The sequence below is a fragment of the Dasypus novemcinctus genome, chromosome 24 (assembly GCF_030445035.2).
Source record: "Dasypus novemcinctus isolate mDasNov1 chromosome 24, mDasNov1.1.hap2, whole genome shotgun sequence".
NCBI lineage: Eukaryota > Metazoa > Chordata > Mammalia > Cingulata > Dasypodidae > Dasypus > Dasypus novemcinctus.
This window is the reverse complement of record NC_080696.1, coordinates 42,548,311-42,574,897: the sequence shown is the minus strand read 5'-3', so window position 1 is coordinate 42,574,897 and position 26,587 is coordinate 42,548,311. Positions and strand designations below refer to the sequence as shown.

The 26,587-nt window shown below is 43.0% G+C and overlaps 1 protein-coding gene across 1 annotated transcript; it reads right to left on the bottom strand.

Annotated features, from left to right (window-relative positions):
- Positions 1–389: 389 nt before the first annotated feature.
- Positions 390–26,568, bottom strand: FAM83D (family with sequence similarity 83 member D). Its single transcript, XM_004482269.4, has 4 exons — positions 26,061–26,568; positions 7,970–8,137; positions 3,344–3,468; positions 390–1,797 (listed from the first exon to the last, which is right to left on the bottom strand). Exons 1-4 carry the CDS (start codon positions 26,535–26,537, stop codon positions 813–815), a joined length of 1,755 nt encoding a protein of 584 aa, XP_004482326.2. The 5' UTR covers positions 26,538–26,568; the 3' UTR covers positions 390–812.
- Between the last annotated feature and the right edge of the window lie 19 nt (positions 26,569–26,587).

The following is a 26,587-nucleotide window of genomic DNA, read 5'->3' as shown; positions in this document are numbered from 1 at the left end:
CAGGAATGCACACCAAGGACTCTACTGGCAGAAAAGCAGAGAACCAAGGTCCTTGTCTAAATAGCTCAGGCTTTTTCTTTGAAAAAAGAAAGCCCAGAGCACATGTAAAGGCCTGCTATTTCTGGTAAGTTTTCTCCACTTAAACTGTAGTGATAGTAACAATTATTCATATTACTAAGGAAGGCATGCCCCTGAATACTGGCTTTCTGTCTTCTCACTTTTAAGTGGATATTTTCCCTCTGATGATTTGACACCTACTTCTTCCCCACTCCAACACCACAAAAAACTGCACAAATATCTATGAGGTGTGTTTACTCTTGACATACTTAATGTTAAAGAGAGAGGTGCCAGAGAGCACAAAAAATCCTCAAGCAATCACCAAACAAAAGTTGTTTATACAAGTATTTATTTAGTGTTAACACATATTCTAAAGACACGAACAGTTTTGTGATTCAAACTTCTAAAACAGAATACACAAATCAAGAAAAATACAAAATCTATTTTCTTTCTTATCTGAATTAACCTTAGAGCACCTAAACATTCTCCTTTTGAGATATCAATGTTAAACTTGTGCAAAAAGCTGTACCACTGTACCCAGAGTGTTTAAACAATAAAACCAACACCTGATTTATGCATGACAAAAATAAGGTAAGATAAAAGCATGTAAAGTAATATACAGTTTGTATAGAATTCAAAGAAAGCAGGGTGACTTTAGAGGTGAAAAGAGGGCAATCAGGGACACTTTAAATGGAAAGCTTGAATAGTGACTACTGTAAGACAGGCTGAAACCAGTAGTCTCTGACAACGAGCAGTCACTGATGAGAAGGGTGAAGTGCTATATTTCTCACAACAAGCAAATTAACTGATGCTCTGGTAAAATTTCCAGAATTAAAGCCAAGGTAGTTTTCAGGCAGCAATGTTTTCCTTGAGACCATAGCCAGCATGTGGTTGAGCCGGGACCTGATACCAGCAATGTGAAGCTGCCTCTCTTTATTCAAGTTTCTAAATGAGTCTCTTAAGCACAGATCTAAGTGGGGGGTGTTCACATATGTCGAATACCCAGGATAGAGGAAGTCAGTTCGGATGGAAGTCTGGGAGCCAATGGAGCTTGCCACAGAGCCTTGGGAAGACAAAGAAGAGGAGGACTTCAAACTGGAAGATCGTGATACAGACATTTTTGATACTGGTGACCCTTCTTTAGAATGGGTTTCCTGAGAAAAGAGAATATTCTCATCATCAGTCTGGGTAGTAGTCGACTTGGACCAAATCACAGTTTGAGAGCTTGCTCCCCTGGTGGCAACTGCAGTTTGGGTCCCAATGCACTCTGTGGTGAGACTGGTTTGTGTTCCCACTTCACTTACACCCACTGTTAGCATCTCTTCTCCTGGCTCTGTTTGAGTGGCAACATCAGTTACCTCTGGGCCTTCTCGCTTGTCCTCATGATTATGTAGGTACTCTTCTTCCTCACTGATGCAGGCAGCCTCGGAGTCGTGGTACTCAGTCTCTGCCTTGCCCTCTGTTCCCACCTCTGACTCCAGGTCAGTCTTCTTGGGAGTACTTGAGAGTCTGGCCAGCCGCAGCCTCAACAGGTTGCCCAATGTGAGATCCCTAGATAGTGGTTTTTGGTCAAGTAGATGATCAAACTTGCCACTGATCCGGAAGCTGGACAGGAGTTTGGAGCTGATGGGCTTTGACTGTGCATACAGGATTCGGAATTCCAAATCAAAGTGTTCAACCACTTGGCCAGACAGAATTACCAAGTTACTGCTATTTAATTTGCCATCCGTCCATGTAAAACTTAAGGATTAAAAAACAAACAGAAGCTGGTAAGGTTAAGCAATTTTAGTTTACTGATTATCACTCTGAATAATAAAATCCTAGTATCTTGCTACATAAGAGCCACAACTTTGGTGATATAATACCTACCATTTAGAATATTCATATCTACCTACAAATATTCTTTTGAAAACTCTCAATGAGAAACTAAAAAAGCACCTATCCAGTACTGGATGATAAAAGATCTGCAACGAATGGGAGCTAACAGCATCATCATCATCAATAGTGGCATATCTTCATTCAAAGAGGGCAGTTATTATGTCGTTAAATTGTAGAACTGCCAAAACATTCAGAGCTAAATTTGATTAACATAGATAAATCCTACTTTGGACCAAAATCTAGTTTCCTCCTATTATTTTTAAACGTCTAATGAAAGCAAGTGTCAAGAAAGAATGTGAATTTTATTCTGAGCAATGTTGATATTGTTTGAAAAGAAAGATATCAAGAGTTTCTTGATGTTAGCATTTCATCTTTCACAATCTTTGCATCCCCATCTTTACCCAGGGCTGATACACAATTACGACTCAGGTATGTGTGTTTCTTCAAAAATGCGGGTATTTTTTAAACTCTACAGACACACCTCATGCATACCATCAGACAAGCTAATGTAGAGGTGGCAAAACACACTATCATTGAAGCCACGTAAGTAAAAATGGCACATCTGAACCTCTGAAGATTAGGATTCATGTTAACCACTTATTATCTCCACCCTCTATTCAAGTTCCTTCCCTGCGTTCTACTTTAAGATGCCGTTGCCAAAGTGAGACTTTAAAGGAGGGGTCAGAAACATGGATCAATGTTTTCTAGACTAATGTGCTAAATGTCAAGGCTTGAAGCAAGGTTCAGGATTTAAGTGTAAAGGTGACAGCTTCTGCTCTTCCTTCAGCACTGATTTTAAAACATGACCAGATTGTAGGCCAGGGGAATATCTTTGTCTGATCCTCTTTGCCACTAGGTAGTCATACATCTGCCTTTCTCTATATCCCCCAACCCAGCCTCTCATTCCCTAAGAGGACCACGAACCCAGCTCCAAAGGAAGCAATAGCCCAGATGTGGGTAGGGGCATCCCAGGCTTGCTTTGATTTAAAAAACGCTTGTGTTCTTCTGATATTGTGTTGGGTGGTGTCTGCAACTGCCCTGACCTCTAAGTGGGGTTAAAATCTTAATTCTTGAAATTTTTGACACCAATTCAATCTACTGGCAGACCTAGAATTTAGGACTTGCTCACGCTGTGGTCTGAAGGCAAGTTGCAATCTCTGTACTTTAGTTTTTGTTTCATGTTCTTTTTCTTTCTTATTTTTTTGGCCGGAACTTTAGTTTTGTGTATCACCTGACTACCTCCTACAGAAGGATGCTTTGATTGATCAACTCACACACACAAAGACATACAAGAATATTCAGAAATTAAGGCTCTCATTGAGAGGAGAAAAGAAGCTTTCACTTCTACATAACATGCTTTTTTCTCAAGAGTTTAAGTTAAGAAGCAAAGGATGGGTTAGAAACTTACCTGTAAGAGCCTGTTGCCACTCGAATGCCATCAATCAATGTGAACTTTTCATGAACCTTCCCAACAATTTTAGTTCCTGATCTTGCATAGTAGATATTTCCCGTAATTGTCCTAACTGTCATCAGCTGTTGGTGGAGGAATGGCAGAAACATAAAAAATTAACAATCTAGAGACACTGATCAGTGAGAAAATGATTAAGACAAAAGGGTTGAGTTTACAATTCCCAAACAGACAAACTTATCAGAGATGTGTGGTTTAATCACTACTCAGTAACAACACACACGGTAGAGTAGCCAGATGATGAAACTCAAGTCCATTTACTCCCTGTGATACGTTTACATTAGACCACTTCTCATGTTTTTTTCTTACTTTTTTTAAGGAGATACCAAGGATTGAACCCAGGACCTTGTACATGGGAAACAGGTGCTCAACCACTGAGCTACAACTGCTCACCAATGAGAGTTAGTTTTTTCATACATTTTTTTTTTGTTTTTAGGAGGTACAAGGAATCAAACCCAGGACCTCATGTATAGGAAGCAGGCACTCAAACACATTTATATGTGAAAACATGTATATGTGCTCTAAAAAAGATTCGCCTTTTTGTAATATTAGACAAAAGAATCCAAGAAATGAATTTGAAACAAGATGTAGGAAACAAAATCACCACAGAAACATGCTAATAATAAGTAACACTTTAACAAAGACTTGAAGAAGCTAAGTTGATAGTTCTTCTACTCCTTTACTCAATAGTTATCTTCACCTACCCCCACTGAAATGGGTATGGAGAATAGAAACATAAGATAAGCCTTTTTAACCCAAGGTTCCTGAGGCAGAGTGGCTCAGATCACCTGTGGCTCATGCAACATTGTCACATTTCCTACAAAGATGTGTTTGACAAAATGGTACAATGGTAGTACACTGGGATTACACAATGTATATGTGTGTGTAATTATGCATTTAAAATGACACGTTTAAATATAGATACAAAGACATGCAAAATACTAAGACTATCTGCATTCTTTGGAGCAGACTGATAGCTTTATCTCTAGAACTCTTACACATTCAAATTAAATGCGTAAGATTTTTTGTTTGACTCTCTCATCTATTCCACAAGCATAGAGAGCCCCTTCTATGTGCCAGGCCCTGGACCAATAACATAAGGCATGCATGCTTCTTGCCTTCAAAAACCAGGAGACAGAAAAGTAACTGGATGATTAAAAATCTACAGAAAAAAAAAAAAAATCTACATCAGGGGAGTGGATGTAGCTCAAGTGGTTGAATGCCTGCTTCCCATGTATAAGGTCCCAGGTTCATTCCCCCGTACCTCCTAAAAACAAACAAACAAACAAACAAAACTGTCATTGGGGAATGGATGTAGCTCAGTGGTTGAGCACTTGCTTCCCATGTACGAGGTGTTGGGTTCAATGCCCAGTAACTCCTAAAAAAAAAAAAATTTACAGCAAGGCAGAACATCATCCAGAGAAATGAAAATCCACGTCCCCACACAAACCTTTCCACAGACATTTACAGCACCTTTGTTTGTAATAGCACAAACCTGGAAACTATTCAAATGTTCTTCACTGGGTGAATGTTAAACTGGTACATCAATACCACAGAATACTCAGCAATAAAAAGAAACAAACTGTTGAGACACGCAACACCTTGGATGTATCTTCAGGACACTTGCTGAGTGAAAAAAAGCCAATCTCAAAAGGTCACATACTATATGATTCCATTTGTATAACACTGTCTAAATGAAAACAGTATAGAGATGGAAAACCAATTAGTGGTTGTTAGGGGTTGAGGATGGTGGAGAGAGGAGGCAGTGGAGGAGTGGACATGATGGTGATCTTTGTGGTGGTGGGTACAGGGATCTACACATGTGACAAATGGCAGAGAACGCTACACACAGTGTACCAATGTCAATTTCCTGGTTTTGCCAGTATACTATAAGTTACATAAGATGTGCCATTGAGGCAAGCTGGGTGAGGGCTACATGGATCTCTCTCTACTATCTTTGCAGCTTCCTGTGAAGCTATCATTATTTTAAAATAAAAGGTTAAAAATGAAAAAATAGAAAACAAAAAATCTATGGCAAGACTTAACATCACTACAGTGGAATTCTTACCAAACTGAAACTGCATAACATTAGACAAACTTAAATTCAACAGAAAACTAGCTGGTATTCTTCAAATGTGTCAAAACCCTAAAAGACAAAGAAAGATGAAGGAACAATCCCAGGTTTAAAAAAACTAAGGAGACCTGACAGCAGATGCAAGGTAAGGCCCTGGATTAAACCTTAGATCAGAAAAGGGGCATTAGTGGGATGACTGGTGACTTTTATAACATATGTAGATTAGATAACAGTTTTACGTCAAAGTTAATTTCTTGATTTTGATATTTGTCCTGAGGTTTGTAAGATATTGACATTCGGAGAATTTGGGTGAAGAATATACAGGAATTTCTTACTATGTTTGTTATTTTCCTTTCAATCTTAAATTATTTCAAAATGAAAGTAAAAAATCATATTTATAACTAGGAAATTTCATAGAGGCAAGCACAGAGCTGGCAGGGTGAGGCTTCCTGGAGGAGGAAATGATTCCTAGAATCAACATACAGTAACAAGCATAGAAATAGCACTATAGGTAGATTTAGCTGTGGGTTTGAGTGTCTTTCCCTTTGCCATGTAACTACATGTTGTGCAGGCCTCTGTGATTACGGCCAAAGCACAAAGTGCCTTTGAGTGCCGTGTATGAATACGTGACAGAGTTCCTGCAGACTGGACAACCAGCATTCGAGCCGGCTGCAGAGCCAGGGCATACGGGACACCAGCCACCACTCAGTGAGGGCCCAGATACGCCATCATGGACATGATGGGCAAGAGAATCAGCCAGGGGAGAAAGAAGGAATTAAGACTTAAAAAAATCTGTGAGGCCAGAGGCACAGACTCCTTTCACCCTGGCCCACAGAGGATCTGGATGCCCATGAAGGCAGCAACCCAGAGTGACAAGTGAGTCAGTAAATATCCCAGAGTTCTGCCCAGTAGAATTTCAGCCCATCATTTTGATCAAAGTTGTGGCCAGAGATACCTTGTGATTTCTGTGCCACTAACACAGCAGCCTTAATTACAGAAAGAGCACCTTGAAACTGAACTTCACACCCTCAGTTTCTCCACCTGGCTCTTGATGAAAGCAGTCGTGGGCTGACATTTGGTTAGATGATGCTTTCTCATGCCTGACCTACATTTTCCTTGAATCCACTGAACCCCTTTTGAAAATTGCCCTGTGGCGTTACATGGTGGGCTCCTTTAGTTCTGTCTCTGAACTCCAGTTCTAGCTCTATCACGAATTTACTTTATGGCATTAGTGACAGTTTAGTAACTACTCAAATTAAACCCAAACCTAGGTTTCCTCATCAGAGGAAATATCCAACAGGGATCCTACAGGCTAAGTTAAATAGCCTAAATTTTGTAAACCAAATTGGTAATAACAAGAAGTTTAATTTGTGTCCCCTGTGCAGTAACCTAAAGGGTCACAGCTCAAATTCTTTGTTTATTATGTTTATTAGCTCCAGTACCTAAAACAGTGTCTAGCTCATAGTAGATGGCTCGTAATATGTGAGTAATGAATGAATGAAGTTCCAAAGCTCACAAGTTAAACTGGTTAATTTGGTTATATCCTTGTTAAAGGGTATAAAAAGTCTAAATTTATAATAATGAGAAACGAGAAACAGCATGTGATAGTGATTTTGACACAGGAGCAGGCAGTAGACCAGATCTCACCACTTTCCAGGTATAGACACTTTGGCTTTCTGAGTTGCCATTTCCCAATCTGAAAAGCAGGACTAATACCACTTACCTGATAGGGCAGCGTGAGGATTAAGTTACATAACATTGGGCGGCGGACTTGGCCCAGTGGTTAGGGCGTCCGTCTACCACATGGGAGGTCTGCAGTTCAAACCCCAGGCCTCCTTGACCAGTGTGGATGCCCATGCGCAGTGCTGATGCGCGCAAGGAGTGCCATGCCATGCAGGGTGTCCCTCACATAGGGAAGCCCCACACACAAGGAGTACACCCCATAAGGAGAGCTGCCCAGCGCAAAAGAAAGTACAGCCTGCCCAGGAATGGTGCCGCACACAGAGAGCTGACACAAGAAGATGACACAACAAAAAGAAACACAGATTCCCATGCCACTGACAACAACAGAAACAGACAAAGAAGACACAGCAAATAGACACAGAGAACAGACAACTGGGGTGGGGGGGAAGGGTGAAAAAAAAAAAGTTTACATAACATGTGTCAAGAGCACAGGACAGTGCCAAGGGCAGAGTAGTAGCTCACTAAATGGTGGTGGCTAGGATTAAAATTGAGGCTTCCAAAGCAGACTCTAGGCATATGAGTAAAGCCAGTTCATGCTCTTTGTTAGGAGGCATCACGGCATGGGGGAGAGGCCAAGGTTTTGAATCCTGACTCTGTAGATCCTTTTCTGAGACTACGGGCAAATGACTGCCCAAGGCCTCAGCTCCCTCACCTGTAAATGAGGATACCATGACTGATCGCCTTGTAGATCACAGATACTCAATAATGTTTGTTGATTGTGGTGAAACTGAAAACACTGTAACACAAACCTTTTCCTGTTCAGGTTGAACTTTCAAATCCATGCACATATCCAAAAATTGAGGGAGCAAAGCCTGGTCTAGAAGGATATACACAGCAACTCTCTGTTTCCTACACATTTCCTGCAGGTCTCTGAAGATGTCGATGTCTGTGAAAACATCCATTACCACTGCAATCACCTACAGGGAGAGCCAGAGGGAAAAGCAAACTGTTAGTTCACAGAGCACCGCCTTCAGTAAGGACTTATTTTCCAGACTCTGGACCTCAACTCAGAGCTGGGAGAGGATCCCCATCCTGCAATTATCCTTCCTTCCATCCTCCTTCCTCCTACTATATCAGTTTTCCCCTCACCATGGACTCTTTTCCACCTTCACCATATCCTACAAATCTTGACTTGGTCTAGATGGCCCTCCCAACTGCCTTCCAGCCACTCTCCTTCTCCACATTCATGAATTTCTCAAAAATATAGATTAGGGAGAAGAAGTGAGATATATGGTATGTAATCTAAAGCTTCTTTAAAAAACAAAAATATATAGATATAGATAGATGAATCCACTACCTCACTACCCTATGAGCCCATTTCATTCAACTTCTCTTCCTTCACTAAAACCTGTCTTACAGGCTTGATTCAGATCAGCAAACTGTCTAGGTTCTGTGGCTAACATGCCACCATCTTAGGCATATTGCTTTCCTTCTCCAGCTTCAGTTTTCTACATCTTTAAAACAAGTAAAGAAGTCTTAGATTCTCTCTGGGCCTGTTCTGATTGTTATGCTGTCTTTGATTTTTGATTAACAATCTCTGATTTTTTATTATGATTTAGAAAGGGCCAACCCACCCACCCCCAACTCCTGGATTGAAACAGATCAAGGCTGGTGACTGCATGCTCCCTTGTCCGCTTCTCTAGTTCTGCACACCACAGCGTTGTAACCTTCTCCCTCCACTAGTCAAGGCTTACTGCCATCTGCAGGACAGGATCCAACTGAATGGCCTGTCCTCTTTAAAGATGGTCTCGTTGTTCTTTGGTCTACAGAGTGAGCCAGTAGTAGAAACATGGAAATATTTCCTGAGGATTCTGACCTTTAGCTCAGACTATCCTTTCTTCTCTCCAACAATGTCTCTGTTCATAGCTCCTAACTGATTTTCCATACCCAGCATGTGACTATAGTCAGTTAAGAGCTGTTATTTTACTCATGAGTCTTTGGGCACGTTGTAGCTGTTTCAAATGTCTGTTTGCTTAGCTGCAAAGTAGGTCTGTAGTTAGAACTAAATGACTATGTTACATAAAGTGCAAGGTACAAAAGATCCCTTAAGTATCTATTCATTCACTCACTTTACCAGTCCCGACTTTGAGCTGTCCAGACAGTGCAACACAGGGAGACATCCATCAGCTTCCAACTTTTCTTGCTAGAGAAGCCGCTCCAGCCACAAAGCCTCTAATCACACCCTTCATAGGTTTAAAATCCTGGCCCTCAGCTAACTTCTGGCAGGGTTATGGGGTGTCAAAACATCCAGGGTTAGAAACAAGTACCTACACACTGAGTCAGAAATTGAGGATATTAACTAAAGAAACCACTCCCTGAATATACGCCCATTGGCATATTTTTCAGCTCTAAAAAGGAATGAACTTCTGATACATGCAACAACATGAAGACATCATGAAATAAGCTAGACTTAAAAGGTGAAACATTGTATGAGCTCAATGATATGAAACAATTAGAATAAGGAAACTCATATATACCATACTGCGCTTATCATCAGTTGATGGACACATGGATTACTTCCATCTTTTGGTAATTGTGAATAAAGCTGCCATAAATATTGGTGTGCAAATACCTATTTGAGACCCTGCTTTCAATTCTCCTCAGCATATACCTAGAAATGGGATTGTCAGGTCATAAGGTAATTCTATATCTAATTTTATAAGAAACTGTCTTCCACTACAGCTGCACCATTTTACATTGCCACTAACAATGAATGGTGTTCCTGTTTCTCCATATCGTCTCCAACACTTGTAATTTTCCCATTTTTTAAAATAGTAGCCATTCTAGTGGATGAGGAATAGTATCTCATTGTGGTTCTGAGTTGCATTTCCCTAATAGCTAATTATGTTGAGCATCTTTTCATTTTCTTTTGGCTATTCGTAATAGATTCTTTGGAGAAATGTCTACTGAAGTCTTTTTTTTTTTCCTTCCCCCACCCAGCTGTCTGCTCTCTGCGTCCATTCGCTGCGCATTGTTCTATGTCCGCTTATACTCTTGCCAGTGGCACCGGGAATCTGTGTCTCTCCTTGTTGCATCATCTTGCTGCGTCAGCTCTCCGTGTGTGCGGCGCCACTTCTGGGCAGGCTGTACCCTTCTTCACACAGGATGGCTCTCCCTATGGGGCGCACCCCCCGCATGTGGGGCTCCCCTACATGGGGGACAACCCTGCGTGGCAGGGCATTCCTTGCGCACATCAGCATTGCACGTGGGCCAGCCCACCACACAGGCCAGGAGGCCCTGTGTTCGAACCCTAGACCTCCCATGTCATAGGCAGATGCTCCATCCATTGAGACAAATCCACTTCCCTCTACTGAAGTCTTTAGCCCATTTTTTAATTGGGTTGTCTTTTTGTTGTTGAGATAAAGCATTTCTGTATATATTCTAGATAATATATATGGATATGTGGTTTCCAAAAGTTTTCCAAATAATATCAGATACATGGTTTTCCAAATATTTTCTCCTACTGCGTAGGTTGTCATATTACTTTCATGATAAAGTCCGTTGACACATAAATTTTTTTTTTAATGGGAACAAACATCGATTTTTTCTTCTGCTTGTGCTTTGGGTGTAGTCTAAAAAACCATTGGCTAACACAAGGTCTTGGAGATGCTTCCCTATGTTTTCTTCTAGGAGTTTTATAGTTCTGGTTCTTCTCTTTAGGTCTTTGATTCATTCTGAGTTTTTAATATGGTGTGAGGTAGGGGTCCACTTTCAGTCTTTTGTAAATGGAGATTCAATTCTCCCAGCACTGTTTGTAGAAGAGATAATTCTTCCCCAATTAAGTAGTCTTTGCTCCCTTGTTATAAATCAGTTGGTCATAAATGTGAGGATTCATTTCTGAACTTTATTCCATTGGTCTCTATGTCTGTCTGTGTGCCAGTAACATGCTGTTTTGCTTACTAGGGCTTTGTAATATGTTTCGTTTTTGTTTTTTTTAATTCCCCCCTTGTGAATTTTTTTGCGTGCTATTTGCTCTGTGTTCTACATTCTTCTGTGTCTATATTTATTTTCCCTTCCCCCCTTGCAGCTTCCTTGCTGTCTGCTCTCTGTGTCCATTTGCTGCAGGCTCTTTTGTGTTCTTGCTTGTCTCCCTTCTTTTGTTGCATCACCTTTGCTGAATCAGCTCTCTGGAGCACCTGCGGTCCGGGCGGCACTCCGCAGCATGTAGGCCAGCCTGCCTTCACAAGGAGGCCTGGGACACGAACTGAGGGCCTCCCGTATGGCAGATGGGAGCTCATCTGATTGAACCACAGCCACTTCCTGTAATAAGTTTTAACATTGGGATATGTGAGTCCTCCAACTTCATTCTTCTTTTTCAAGATGGCTTTGGCTATTGGGAACCCCTTATCCTTCCATATAAATCTTATGATTGGCTTTTCAATTTCTGCATAGAAGATTGTTGGAATTTTTAATGGTAATTGCTTTAGGTAAATGTAACATCTTAACAATACTTAGTTTTCCAACCCATGAACATGAACTGTCCTTCAATTTATTTAGATCTTCTTTACACATCTTTTAGCAATGTTTTGTAGTTTTCTGCATACAAGTCCTTTACATCCTTGGTTAGATTTATTCCTAGATACTTGATTCTTTTATTGAAAATGGAATTTTTTTCTTGACTTCTTCAGCTGGTTCATTACCAGTGTATAGAAAAACTACTGATTTTGGGGTGTTGATCTTGTACCCCTGCTACTTTGCTGAAGTCATTTATTAGCTCTAGATTTCTAGTGGATTTTTCAGGATTTCCTGTATATAAGATCATGTCATCTGCAAATAATTAAAGTTCTACGTCCTCCTTTCCAATTTGGATGCCTTTTTCTTTCCTAATTGCTCTGGTTAGAACTTCCAGTACACTGTTGAATAGCAGTGTTGACAGTGGGCATCCTTGTCTTGTTCCTGATCTTAAAGGGAAAGCTTTCAGTCTACTATTAAGTATGATGTTAGCATGGGGTTTTCATATATACCCTTAATGATGTTGAGGAAGTTTTCTTCTATTCCTAGTTTTCAAAAAGTCTTTTTATTAAAAAGTGCTGGATTTTGTCAAATCTGCGAGATAATCATGTAGTTTTTCTCCTTTATTCTGTTAATGTGGTATATTACGTAAATTAGTTTTCTTATGTTGAACCACACTTGCATATCTGGGACAAATCCCACTTGATTATGATGTATAATTCTTTTAATGTGCTGTTGGATTTGGTTTGCTAATATTTTGTTAAGGAATTTTGCATCTATATTCATAAGATATTGGTCTGAAATTTTCTTTTCTTGTATTTTTATCTGGGTTTGGTATAAGGGTGATGTTGGCCTCATAGAATGAATTAGGGACTGTTATCCCCTCTTCAATTTTTTTTAAAAGAGTCTGAGCAGAATTGGAATGTTTGGTAAAATTCCCCTGTGAAGCCATCTGGTGCTGGGCTTTTCTTTGGTGGGAGGTTTGTTGTTGTTGTTGTTACCAATTCAATCTCTTTATTAATTATTGATTTGCTGAGATTTTCTACTTCTTCATGAGTCAGCGTAGGTAATTTTTGTTTCTAGAAATGTCTGTTTCATCTAGGTTATCTAACTTGCTGTCATACAGTTGTTCATAGTATTCTTTTATAGTTCTTTTTACTTCAGTGGGGTCAGTACTGTTCCCCTTTTCATTGAGAATTTTAGTTGTGTCCTCTCTCTTTTTTCTTTGCCAGTCTAGCTAGAGGTTTGTCAATTTTATTGATCTTTTCATGGAACTAATTTTTGGTTTTGTTGATTCTCCCTATTGTTTTTTATTCTGTTTCATTTATTTCTGCTCTAATCTTTTGTTAATTTCTTGCTTCTGCTCACTTTTAGTTTGCTCTGTTTTCTAGTTCTTCCAGTTTTGAGGTTAGGGTTCTGATTTGAAATCTTTCTTCTAAGTAATGTAAGCATTTAGAGCTATAAATTTCCCTCTCAGCACTGCCTTTGTTGCATCTCATAAGTTTTGGTATGTTATATTTTCACTTCCATTCACCCCAAGGTATTGCCTAATTTCCCTTTTAATTTTCTCCTTAACCCACTGGTTGTTTAAGAGTATATTGTTTAACTTTCACATATTTCTCCCTCTTTTATTGGTTTCTAGCTTCATTCCACTGTGATCAGAGAAGATACATTATATGATTTCAATATTTTTTAATTTATTGAGACTCGTTTTGTGACCTATCACATGGTCTACCCTGGAGAATGATTAATGGGCACTCAAGAAGAATGTGTATTCTGTTGTTGCTGGGTAAAGTATTCCATATAAGTCTTTTAGGTCTAGGTGGTTTAGAGAATTGTTCAAGTCTGGTATTTCCTTATTGGTCTTTTGTCCACATGTTCCATCTGTTACTGAAAGTAGTATATCAAAGTCTCCTACTATTAATGTACAACTGTCCATGTCTCCTTTCAAATCTGTCAGTATTTGTTTCATATATTTGGGGGCTCTGCTGTTAGATGCATATATATTTGTAACTGTTACATCTTCTTGTTGCATTGACCCCCTTATTGGTATATAATGACCGTCTTTTCCCCTTGTAACATTTTTTGACTTAAAGTCTATTTTATCTGATATTAGTATAGCTACTCCAGCTCTCTTTTGCTTACTACTTACATGGTATATATTTTTCTCCATCCTTTCATTTTCAATCTACTTACATCTTTAAATTTATGTAAATAGCATATAGCTGGGCCACTTTTTTTTATCCATTCTGTCAATATGTCTTTTGACTGGAGAGTTTAATCCATTTACACGTAAAGTCACTAATGATAATACAGGACTTTTTTCTGCCATTTTGCTATCTAGTCCTTATAAGTCTTATACCTTTTTTGTTCCTCAATTCTTCTGTTAATGCCTACTTTCATATTTATTTGATTTTTTATATTGTACCATATTGAGTCCCTTCTTATTTCTATCTGGATGTAGTTTACATATATTATCCTAGTGGTTACCATGGGGTTAAAATTTAAAATCCAAAATATATAGGAATCATACTCGATATCAATTTAACTCCAATAGCATACACGTACATTGTTCTTATACCCCTCCTTCCCCCGACCTTTTTTGTACTTTTTAATTTTATCTTTGCACAATTTATGTCCAAAACCATAGATTATTACTTTTTATGCATTTGCATTTTCGCACCTGTAGGGAGTAAGAAGTAGAGTTACGTATCAAAAAATACAGTACAATAGTATTTGCATTCATAGTTACCCAAACGGTTACCTTTATCAGAGGTCTTTATTTCTTTATGCTATTTTGAACCAATGTCTAGTGTCCTTTCCTTTCAGTCTGAAGAATTCCCTCTAGCATTGCTTGTAGGGCAAGTCTAGTGGTAATGAACTCCCTCAGCTCTGTTTATGAGGATGTCTTAATCTCCCCCTCATTTTTGAAACAAAGTCTCATCAGATATAAAATTCTTGGTTGGTAATTGTTTTGTTTCAGCACTTCAAGTATTTCAACCCACTGCTTTCTTGCCTCCATGGTTTCTGATGAGAAATTGGCTCATCAGAATTAATTAGTTCCCAATTAATCTAATTGGGAATCCTTTGTACATAACACATTGCTTTTCTCTTGCAGCTTTCAGAATTCTCTTGTCCTTATCATTAGATGGTTTGATCAGTATGTGACAGGGCATATTTTTCGTCAAGTTTGTCCTGTTTGGTGTTCTCTGAGATTCTGAGATATGCATATTCATATCTTCTGCTACATTTGGTAAGTTTTCTATTACTATTTCTTTGAATATTCCTTCTGTACTTTTCTTCTTCTTCTGGGGCACCTATAATGCATATATTGAAAGGCCTGAGGTGTCCCAGAGATCTCTTAGGCAATTTTCACCTTTCATAATTTTCTCTTTCTGCTTCTCAGTCTGACTCATTTCAATTGTTTCATCTTTGAATTTGCCGATTCTTTCTTTCTTCTGCCAGCTGCAATTTACTGTTGGGGAAATTCCTCCTGGAAATTTTTCAATTTAATTATTGCAGTCTTAAACTCCAGTAGTTCTGTTTGGTTCCTTTTTAAAATTTCTGTGTCTTTATTGAGATTCTCATGCTGTTTATTGTCTTCCTGGTATCCTTAAGTTCATTCTCTGTATTTTCCTTATCCCCATGAGCATACTGAAGTCATTGTTTTAAAATTTTTGTTCAGTATGTTCACAATCTGTTCTTCTCTGATGTTTTCTGGAATTTTACCCTCTTTTGGATAGGCCATCATTTTCTGTTTCTTTGTCTTATGATCTTTTGTTGAACACTGTGCATTTTAATATTTTAAAATGTTAACTCTGGGATTTATTTCCTAAGATGTCTGTTTCTTGAGTTTGTAACCAGCTAGTAGTGATTGACAGAAATTTCCTTGAGTGTCAGGAGCTAACGTAAGCAAAACATACCTTTCACCATTTTTACAAACTGGCTTTTGCATTAACTTAATGCTTTCCATCAGAGTTCAGCCCTCCTATGAAGAAGATCAGCCCAAGGTGAATGCACGTGCAGGGTTCTCCTTGTCTTTTCTCAGCCTACGTCTTGTCCTGGGTTTATGCTTGCTAATGGCGTTAGGAGTTTGAATGCTTCCTCTACTTCCCAGGGAACAGACATTCTCCCTCTACAGGCTATTCCTCTGCCCCAGCCCACCTGCCTCAATTGTTTCTTACACTGCTTTCCTTGACTCAGGCTGCTTTTGCCTAGAGGGAAATTTGGGAGCGGGAGCACACTATAAAGGAATTTCCCACTACAGTCTTCCCCAGCTGGAACAAGGCCAGGGACCCACAAAAGAAGCACCGTGCTGGCTCCAAACTGTCCTGGGGAGGAACCAGGAAGCACGCCAGGAACTTCCTCCACAGTTCTCCAAAGCAGTGCTTTCTTGTCTTGGCTTGAGCACAGCCAGTGCAGCCCTTCAACCATCCTCCACAGCTCTAAGTGTAGCATTTTTTTTTTAAACTATGGGCAAGCCATTTTAACTGAGGGACTTCTAGGGGGTCAAGGAATGCATGAAGACAAGGTCCCATGTCAGCAACCAGCAGGGACCTTCCAACCTGGTACCTGTGGAAAGCAGAAGTGTAGCACTTTAAAGTCCCTTCCACTGCCTTTGACCAAGGCCAGCAGGAATAGTGGCTGCCCTCAGGGCTGAGCCCCCAGGAATCTGAAATAGCCAATTGAAAGCAGTGCATCCTTCAAATGTTTGGGAAGTCGATTTTATGTCACTCTCTATGGCCAGCAAGCTATGCCAGGGGCCAGACCTCACTGCCACCTGCCATAAGAGTAGGGGATGGGTGCCAGTAACCACCATGCAGACAGAGCAATTTAGTGGTATTTACTGAAATTTACCAGCCTCCTCCTCCCCCACTTGCTTGAATGCAGCACAGTGTTTACTGGAATCCAGGGTTTCAGAAGAATTGATTCAGACAGTTCCTGCCTGTTTAACAGTTGTTCTGATGGAGGGATGATTCCTGAAGCTTCCTACTCTGTCATCTTCCCACAATCCCCCTCTCTGATGAGTTCTTATAGGTCTTATTTGAAGAGCAATATCTATCCCATCCATTTGAGTCATATAACAGTGGTTAAAAGGCAAAAAAGCCTGGGCACTTACTACCTGCATGACCTGGGCAACTTGCGTCCCTCAAGACCCCAGCCCCCAGGCAACCAAGCCCTGAGGCTGAGACGCATTCACTAACCAGCCTAGTGCCTGCTTTGCCAAGGCTGGACACATCTACGAAATGTTTATTTACTATAGACTGCGAGGCCCTAGAAGAACACCCAGACTCGAACGATGGTAGAGCCATCAGCCATTGCTCCTGCTTCTGGAGGCATGACATGGGATGGACAAAGGAGAGCCAACAGAAAGGTGGTATCCATTTTATTCAGGGCTAGAAAGGTATGCAAGTGACCACTGGGTCACCCGGGGTCAATGCTCATGTGCAACTCCCTGTCATTCAGTCAAAAGATAATATCTAAGGAGGAAAATGTCCAGCTGGTCAGAAGCCTGGCTGGGTGGCCTGCTGCCCAGTACCCCATCCTGTTCCCACACTTCTCCAGCCACATCTGTGGCAACAACTCCTGTCAAGTCCCAAGTCATTATCTCAGGGAACAAAACCCCAAGCTTTACCCCTCTGTCACCCTGACCTTTGCTGATTTGAACCAAGGGACTGGTGGTCCAGAGAACTGAAGAATAAAGGCCACTGGTATCTCAGCCTTTGAGCCATCAAGGACCCTATTTACACTGCTTCTCACGTGGAAATGAAATCTTGTCCATTTGCCTTCTTTTGCGAATGTCCTAAAGAGTCATCTAGAGGTACAAATGGTATCTCCTAAAAACAAAGCAAACAAAAAAATCAACTCCCACTGGGGAGCAGACATAGCTCAGTGGTTGAGCGCCTCCTTTCCCATGTAGGGGTCCTGGGTTCAATCTCTGGTACTTCCTTAAAAAAAATAATCCTATTAACTGTTAACTTCAGTTTTCATGTGAGGAAACTAAAGCATGGAGACAAAAGATAACTGGTCGAAGGTGACACACCTAAGCAAATACAAAGGTTGGAATTTCAACCAGAGCCACCTGTAAGAAAAGTACTGGTCTAAATATTATTCCAAACAAGTCTACTGCCCAGTCTTCACATGACTGAAAGCTTGCAACAAATCCTGAAAGGATCAGCAGTGTCCCGTAAGGTACATGGGGTCAGGTCCTCCTTAGAGGCCAATTACTAATAGCATGAAATATGAGTTGGGAGGTCATTCCAGAGGTTACGCTGATGCACATCTCAGCAGGATTCCATTGACTGCCACAGTAAACAGTGCCTCAAACAGCGATGCTCCTGAGGGCTCTAGAGACATCTAGACCCTATAGGCAGGCCAGACAATCTCAGGAATTTGGCACCCTATCAGTGCACCTTACCTGAGAATACATGTTTCCCAAAGTAACAAAGTTATATTTATAACCTCCCTATATAAGGCTCTTCTTCCCCTTTTATTTGAACCTATAATTAGCACTGTACTCTTTAAGTATTTATACCAGAGACTTAAATCTTCCTTCTGTTCACATGCAGGTTGAGCCCTGAATCTCAGCAGTGTGGCAATGGACCTTCTCTCCAGTTTATCAGACTCACCCAGGATAACTAACAAAAGGATGACGATAGATACTGCCCATCCCCCCTCCCCCCAAAAAAGAGAGTATCTACAACTGCAAGCAAGACAGTTTCACCCATCCGTCCCACGGGCTTTAAGGCCCCTCTCATTCAGAAACAGAGCAGGCGTCACCATCCCCAAATCCTCCAGACTGAGGAATGAACTAACAAAAGGGGGGAATGCAACTGTGTATTAAAATAGACATTATTATTCTAGCTATGGAAGATCTTGTAACATTGACATAAAGACAGTGGTCACCAGAGGTTCTGAGGGAAGGGAGAGGGAAGAATAGGTGTAGCATGGGACATTTGGGGGACATTGGAATTGTTCTGAATGACATCATTGGAAATGACTGCAATGATGGATACAGGCCATTATACATTTTGTCAAAACCTATAAAAATGTGTGGTACAAAGTATAAATTATAATGTGAACTATTGGCCATGGTTAGTAGCAATGCTTCAATATGTGTTCATCGATTGTAATAAATGGACCACACTAATGAAAGACGTTGTTAATGGGGAAGAGTGTGGGTGGGGGAAGGGGTGGGGTAATTGGGAAACCCACTATAATTTTGATGTATCATTTATGGAATTTAAAGCTTCCTTAAAAATAAAATTTAAAAACTAATAATCCCAAGGCAGACATCAAGGAAACTTGGAACTCCCCAGGATGCCAGGTTACCCTCTCTCTACTGGCAGTATTGTTGACTAATTCAGAATGGGAGTAAATCAGGAACCCTTGGGGAGCACACATGTTAAGTAAACAGGTTGTAGAATTAGACCTGCATGCGAATCCTGCTCCCTATACTTTCAATCATCATATAACCTCTAGCAAGTTACTTAAGTTCTGTTGGCTCCTATGACATGCAGATAAGACTATCTCTGTGTGTTTGGTGGTTTGGTCAATGAGACAGTCCATGTAACCACTTGACAGATCCTGGCATATACAAAGTTCTCAAATGGCAGCTACTAATACTCTTTGTCCCATCTCCACCACTATGCCTGGGCAAGTCATTCTATCTGAGCCTCAGTCCTCGTCTGCAAAAACAAGGCCCCTTCCAGGTCTGAAGAGTCTGTGATTCATGCACGCTCAATGGCCTGGGTGGGTCTGGGCTCTGATCAGACACATGTGAAGCCCTCAAAGAGGCCACTTGGCGTCAGTCATCATAGTCCTCATTCCCCTGTGTGAAGCAGGAAGTTGCTGCCAATCACTGGGTCTCAATTTCCCTCCCTCCCACCTGTAGTCATAAAGCAAGGACAAGTGTGCAACATGCTTGGAATTCTACCAAAGGTTTGCATACAATCAAAGAGGTATCAACATGTCCGTGGTCAAGGACAGCCTGTCCTGCTAAATTTCCCATGCTGACCACACGGCATCTGGACTCGATTTCCTTCACTTCCCTTGTTCTCTTACGACCTGCTCTTCTGGAGACCATCTGCCTAAAAGGCAGAAGGTACATTTTCTCCTCATTTTTATATATTTTTAACAGAACAAAACTATCTCCTTAGGATTTTATTTAAAATCTTTTAATAACTATCTTGATAGCTAGATCTTCTTCAGGGTTCACAAACAAAAATATAAATTTCCACAGTAAAACCTAAATTTGTATATGCACATTGTTTCCCTAGATTCATGAAGCTGTTAAAAAATTAACAACAGACGGCAGACTTGGCCCAGTGGTTAGGGCATCCATCTACCACATGGGAGGTCCGCGGTTCAAACCCCGGGCCTCCTTGACCCGTGTGCAGCTGGCCCATGAGCAGTGCTGATGCGCGCAAGGAGTGCTGTGCCACGCAGGGGTGTCCCCCACATAGGGGAGCCCCACGCGCAAGGAGTGTGCCCTGTAAGAAGAGCCGCCCAGCGCGAAAGAAAGTGCAGCCTGCCCAGGAATGGTGCTGCACACACAGAGAGCTGACACAACAAGATGACGCAACAAAAAGAAACACAGATTCCCGTGCCGCTGACAATAACAGAAGCGGACAAAGAAGACGCAGCAAATAGACACAGAGAGCAGACAACTGGGGTGGGGCGGGGAAGGGAGAGAAATAAATAAATAAATCTTAAAAAAAAAAATTAACAACTTAAGCATCAGATTGAGATGCTGGCTAAGCATCGCCCAAGGAGAGCTGTGCAGAGCCTTTCTGGAAGGCAGGAGGCTGGGGGAAGTGGGTGGGAAGTGGGTGGGGAAGGGCTAGCCAATTTGTTGGCCTTTGCAAGGACTGACCACATACAAATGCATTTCTTCTGTACTGTTCAAACATGAAGTACACAGCTGCCTAGTCTCTCAAAAGAGAGGGAAAAGCACCAAGAGGTTTAGGAGGAGATTATCATTTTTATATATTTTTACTCCAAAATTGTGTAAAATATTTGTCTGTTTCCAAAATCCAATCTATAAAACAAAATACATTCAGAGAAGCCTAGATTCCATCCTTGTCCCCTCCTTCCTCATTAAGATAATAGTTTTAGTGACATTAATACAAATATGTTACACACACATGTTCATCTCCCCCACTTTAGATAAAAAGTAGCATACCATATACATTGTTGCAGACTAGTGCTATTAATACGGGATGAAGGAAATGCTCCCTAACAGCACTGTCCTATACGATACCCACTAGCCTTATGTGACAATTGAAGAAATGAAATGTGGTGAGTGGAACTAAGGAAAAGAATCTTTTATTTTCTTTAGTTTTAGTTACCACATATTAAATAATCCTATGTGGCTATTGGTTGCTGCATTAGTCTGGGCAGTTCTAATCAATAGAATATAGAACAAGTCCTCATTCCTTTTCAGAGCTGCAGAGTACTCCATTGCTTAATCACTAATCCTCTACTGATGAGAATTTGGGCTGTTTCCAGCCATTTGCTATTATAATTAGTGCTGCAACAAACTGCCTATTGCATATGTCTATTATTGTCAATATACCTTTGGGACAGATTCAAAGTAAACTTCCTAAGCCAAAGGATAAATATGACTGAAGTGTTGATGGATATTACCAAATTCCCCTCAAGAAAAAGATAATTTACATCAGGATTTTTTAGAAGCCATTATACCTGCTTCCCCCGCCCCCCACCCCCGGAAGAATTTACCCTACAGTCATAAAGGAATTCAGAGAACAATCCTGCAGCTTCTAACTGTCTGATAGGTGCTCGGTAAAAAGAATAAAGAAATGAAATGGCTAAAGAGTCCAAAATCCTTAACCTGACACAGCAAACTGCAAGGAAGAGATTAACAGCCACACTTCAGTCTAGTGGGCAACATCCTGTAATTAAATGTTTGTGAGACCCTCTAGGTGATTTTGTACCCCTGGGGACACCTGGCAATGTCTAGAGATTACATGAGTGGGGAACGGTGGGAAGAGTTGCCTTTCCAAATCCTACAATGCCCAGGGATAGTTCCCCCAGGACAAAGAACTATCCAGTCCAAAATGTAAACAGGGCCAGTAGGAGGCCACTGCCATTCAGGAATAGGAACTGGTCACACAGCACAGGTTCTGCTGTAACTCAGCGGAGAGTTGAGCAACCTCAGGAACCTTAAATCGGACAGATCCATATACACAGCTGGGGCCTCCAGAGATTCCGCAGCTGCCAGGCCTCCAGACACGCCTCTTGATTAACGCAAGAATCCCTTCAACTTGAGCTCCTGCCATCAGAAGGAGCCCCAAGGTGAGGTCCCAGCAAAAGCACTTAGGGAGCAGGCAGCTGGTAAGGATGGCTGAGGTGGAGGTGTGCTTTGCCAGGAATGGCCGGACAGTCACATCAGAAGCACAACACCCAACAAGACCTTTCCGGGTAAGGTCTCCACAGAGGCACAGCCGGGTCAAATACTGATTCACCCAGCAAAAGAGAAAAAGAACTGTAGGGAGTCATCAACAGATAGATGAGTGGTCAGTGTGTAAGGAAAAAACCTGCATAGTTCCAAATTTGCTTAAAAATTCCTGAGGAAGCAAACACACCCTCTCTCAAAAAGTCCAAAGCAGTCAGTACTTCCTCCACCTTCGAAAAGGCATCAATGAACACCAGATAAAGCAGTCAGCTTGTGATTAGAAGCCACGCTGGACATTAAGTCTCATTTTTTCAACACTGTACCTTACTCAGTGTGACAGGACAGGAAAGGCAGATTGGGGGTCAAGCCCAGCTCTGCCCCATGCTAACTGCCTCTCTGGGTCTGGTAGGTTCTCAACGGCAGCCTTTTCCTAGGGTTGGGAGGGCTGAATCGGATAACCCAAGCAAAGGGCTTAGCATGGAAACTGATCCATTGGAAGTACTCAACTCAATATATCAAGTGCTCTGGCCATGGGAACACAGACACAGCTCATTCCACAAGCCTGGACCTGCACTGCTTGTGGTCACCTCTGACAGCAAGGAAGCTCACAGACATAAAAGCGATGGCCAGAGTGACACAACCACTCCTGCGTGCACAATACATTCCTCTACCCAAACAGGCTGCCCTTGGCCAGCCATCAGATAAACTATGACCTCTCTCCACCCATAAGCCTGTGTCCTTCTGCAGATATGCTCCTTGAGGCGCTTTATCTCCACCAGGCTCTTAGCAGAGCACAGTGGTGAACAGGGGTTAAGAGATTCTGTGCCTCAGTTCAAATCTTGTGTTCCTCCATTTCCTTGCTGTTCCCTTGGGGCAACTTAACTTCCCTTTGCCTCAGTTCCATCATCTGTAAAATGGAGATACGAATTGCACCTACCTCAGGTTATGGATTACTTAGAACAGTGTCTAGCAAAGAAAGATAAGTTGCTGTTATTTCTTTTAAACAATGAAAGAGATGGTCTCTGGGCCCTTGAATTCAGTTTGTTTCAAATCCAACTCCTCTCACTACCCACTACCTTCAGCCTATTCACCTTCCTGTATCTCCAACTTAGAGCATTGCTGAACATCCAAGCGTAAGAAAAAACAAACGAAAAAACAACTCAGTTCTTCCAATTCTTATTCCCCTTGTGTCTGCCTTCTCTTCTGACTTCAACTCCCCCACCAAGTCCATTCCAACACCAAGACCTGTCAATTCCCGCTAAAACTCTCCCTCTAAAATTCACCCCAGTCGCTGCCTTAACACAGACCCTCTTCTCGCACACTCCTGTTGCCTCCACACTACAACTGTCCCTGATACCTGTCCTACCCCTCCCGAACCCATACTCCTCCATGCTCCCACCAGAATTACCACCCATGAACACCAACCCGATCATGCTCCTTTCCTCCCTCCACATCTTAGTGACTCTATCACTTAGAGAATCAAGACCAAACTCTCCATGCAAGGCCCTGGACAACCTAGGCCCACTCTTCCCCTCCAGCCTCCTCCCACCACTAAGCCCCCCATGCACTCTACTCCAGCTGTGGGGAGCACACACTTCTCTGTGCTGGTCTGAAGCTCCCAGACAACCACCACTGCTGAGGCTTGCTTTCATTCTCCCTCCAGAGAGCCTGTAGCCACCTCCTTTATGGCTTCCCACTGCCAGGCTCTTAAATTCAGGCAAGGATCATGTCCCGGCCCCTGGCACAGCACCTGATGGGCAGTAGGTACTGAATAAGCAAGTAATTTGGCATATGGCAGATACACAGAAACATATTCACCGGATTTAAAGGTAATTGTGCTAGGCTGAATTATGAACCCCAAAAAACATATGTTCTTATTCTTACTTTACATCCCTGAAGGGGAGAACCCACTTAAATCAGACCTTTAGAAGATGTTGTTTTTAGTTAAGGTGTGGCCAAGTGACCAGGGTGGGCCTTCATCTGGATTGCTGGAGGCCTAATGAAGAACCCAGAAGCCACAAAACTTAGAAAGGACAGGACAGTGTCATGTGGCAGAAGGCAAAGGAACCCCAAAGACCGCCAGCAGCCAGCACCAAAACTCCACAGATTTTGAGAGAATGAAAGTCTTACAATATCCTGATTTTGGACTTCTTCTAGCCTCAAAGCCATGAGCTAATAAATTCCAGTTGTTTAAGCCAAAAACAGTTTATGATATCTGTGACAGTAGCTCTGGCAAACTAAGTAATGCACCACCCTTCTCAGCTAAAATTATCCTGGTTCCAGACTCTTGGAAAGCTGAGAATATAGTGGGACTAGGGCGCCAGGGCAGAGAGGCAAGTCATGGGGCAGAAGACTTGTATCCAGGCATGGCAAGGTCCTGGTGTGTATTACAAAATGCCCACAAGAGGAGGGAGAGTCTGAGTGCCAGCCTCTATCCCCTTCTAAGGCCGGTACATGGGGTTGCAGAATAGCCTCCTACCCCCCTCCTCCCTCCCCCCCCCCCCACCTCTGTGCCCTTTCACTACCACCAAAAATTGCGGCTGGGTCAGAGGTTAGGTTAATCCATATCTCTCTGCCCTGGGGACCCATTCAATACTCTTCTCAAGTTCCAAGTGCTCAAGTTCTCTTTATAAAGGCAAGCTTTGGGAATGCATATCTACCCCATAATCCTGCCTTTTTCCAGCTTTTTAATCGTCTCACTGCACCAACAAGTAAAGTGTCTGTTGCCTCAATGGCCCTTGACCCATCCAAAGAATCACCGCAGGGCTGACACTGGCTCATCGCATCCACTATCACTACAATCTCTGACTCCACCAGTCAGGTAAAAAACAACCAGCACAGGTAAGACTCAGTCTAGTTCCCAGACTTGGCTATTACCAAAGATAAGCTGCACAGCTACTCTAACCCATCAGACACACTCAGGTACCAGCCCTACCCAACATACCATGGCCTTGGGCTTTACCTGTCACTTCCCTGGCACAGGCAAATGCATAGCCAGGGAGCTGGGCAGTGCCAGTCAGCAAGCAACTTGGCAGCTGACCCTGGCTCTGGATTAAGGTGCCTGCTGCCACCCCACCTCCCCCGTCCATCTTGAATGCTCCATTCTTCCTCCCTGATCCCTGGTGCCCAGCACCCCGCTGCAGCCTCATCCTAGCTGGCTGGCAGGCAAGACGTCCCACTGCACCCTAAGAGTCAGACAGTAGGACCAAGCCCCACTGAATAGTAAGACCGACCTAATGGGTGTCTGCATTTTAGGAGGCCACCGCTAAGTGGGGCAGCCCCCGGACTATGGAAAAGCCCACACCCCATCCGCTCGCAGGAGCAACTTCCCCTCAGTGTATTGCGGATGAAAAAAGAGCAGGGCGCCCACCTTGTCCCTCCTGAATTTATTTGCTTTCTGCAATATAAAGCAAGTGGAGGTGACTATCAATAACAGATTCCTAATGCCTCATAGTTGTTTCTGGGGACAATGGACCTTTCAGGAACGTTTCCCTCGGTAATGCGCTTCTTAGGTAATGCTTCTCTTAAGAAGCCGCTGACAGTGGGATCCATGTTGACCAACAGCCAGGAAAACTGGCGGTCTGGTATGGTGTAAACTGAAATTTGGAACTCTAAGTTTTTTTGGTCCCTTTCCCGGAAGATATTAATGTTGGGCACTGATGCCCGGGCAGAGGAGCACCGGCTGGGGAGGGCGGCGCCGCTGCCCGGCACAATTGGCATGGTGGGGACCCAGGCGCCTCCCATTATCCGCTACCACAGGGAGCGGCTGGGAGATCCAGGATCTGAGGCATCACACGCAAGAGTGGGCAAATCGGGGGGCCCGGGACCACCCGGCCCATGTTTAAGGCAGGGAGCAGAGGAGGTCGTGGGGCTCGGCCTTCGCGCCCAACAAGCCTCAGTTTCCCGTTCTTGAGGAGGGTTCTCCAGTCCGTCCCGGGGCCGCGGCGGACTTGAGGGGCGGGACCGCTCACCTCGCGCGCGGAGCGGAGCTGCTGTCGCAGCGCGTCCTTGCAGCCGTAGGGGCTGCCGGCGCCGGCGCCGCGGGGCTGGAAGTGCGCCTCGACGCGCGTGGCGCCGCGGTAGGCGCCCTGGTAGAAGGCGGGCCAGCCGAGCTCGAGCAGCGGCGGCTCCTGGTCCGACTGCTCTGGGAAGTAGGTGCCCGACGAGCAGTCGTGCGACGAGCCGAAAGTCTCCTCGGCGCCCGCCGCCGCGCCGTCCTCGCCGGGCCGCTCGGCCGCGCGCAGGATGGCGTGCACCTCGTCCGGGTTTAGGAAGTGGCCCAGGCGCTCGCGACGCAGGAAGGCCGCGAAGGCTTCGGGTCCACGAGCTACCAGCTCCTCCAGCGCCAGGCGCTGCGCCTCGCTGTACAGCTCGGTGGGGTTGGGCGGCCCGCACGGCGACAAGCAGGCGGCGGGCAGGTCGTCCAGGATATCCAAGCGCGCGGCCATGGCGGCACTCTAAGCGGACCAAGCTCGTGAGGACGCGGCCGTGCAGGTCC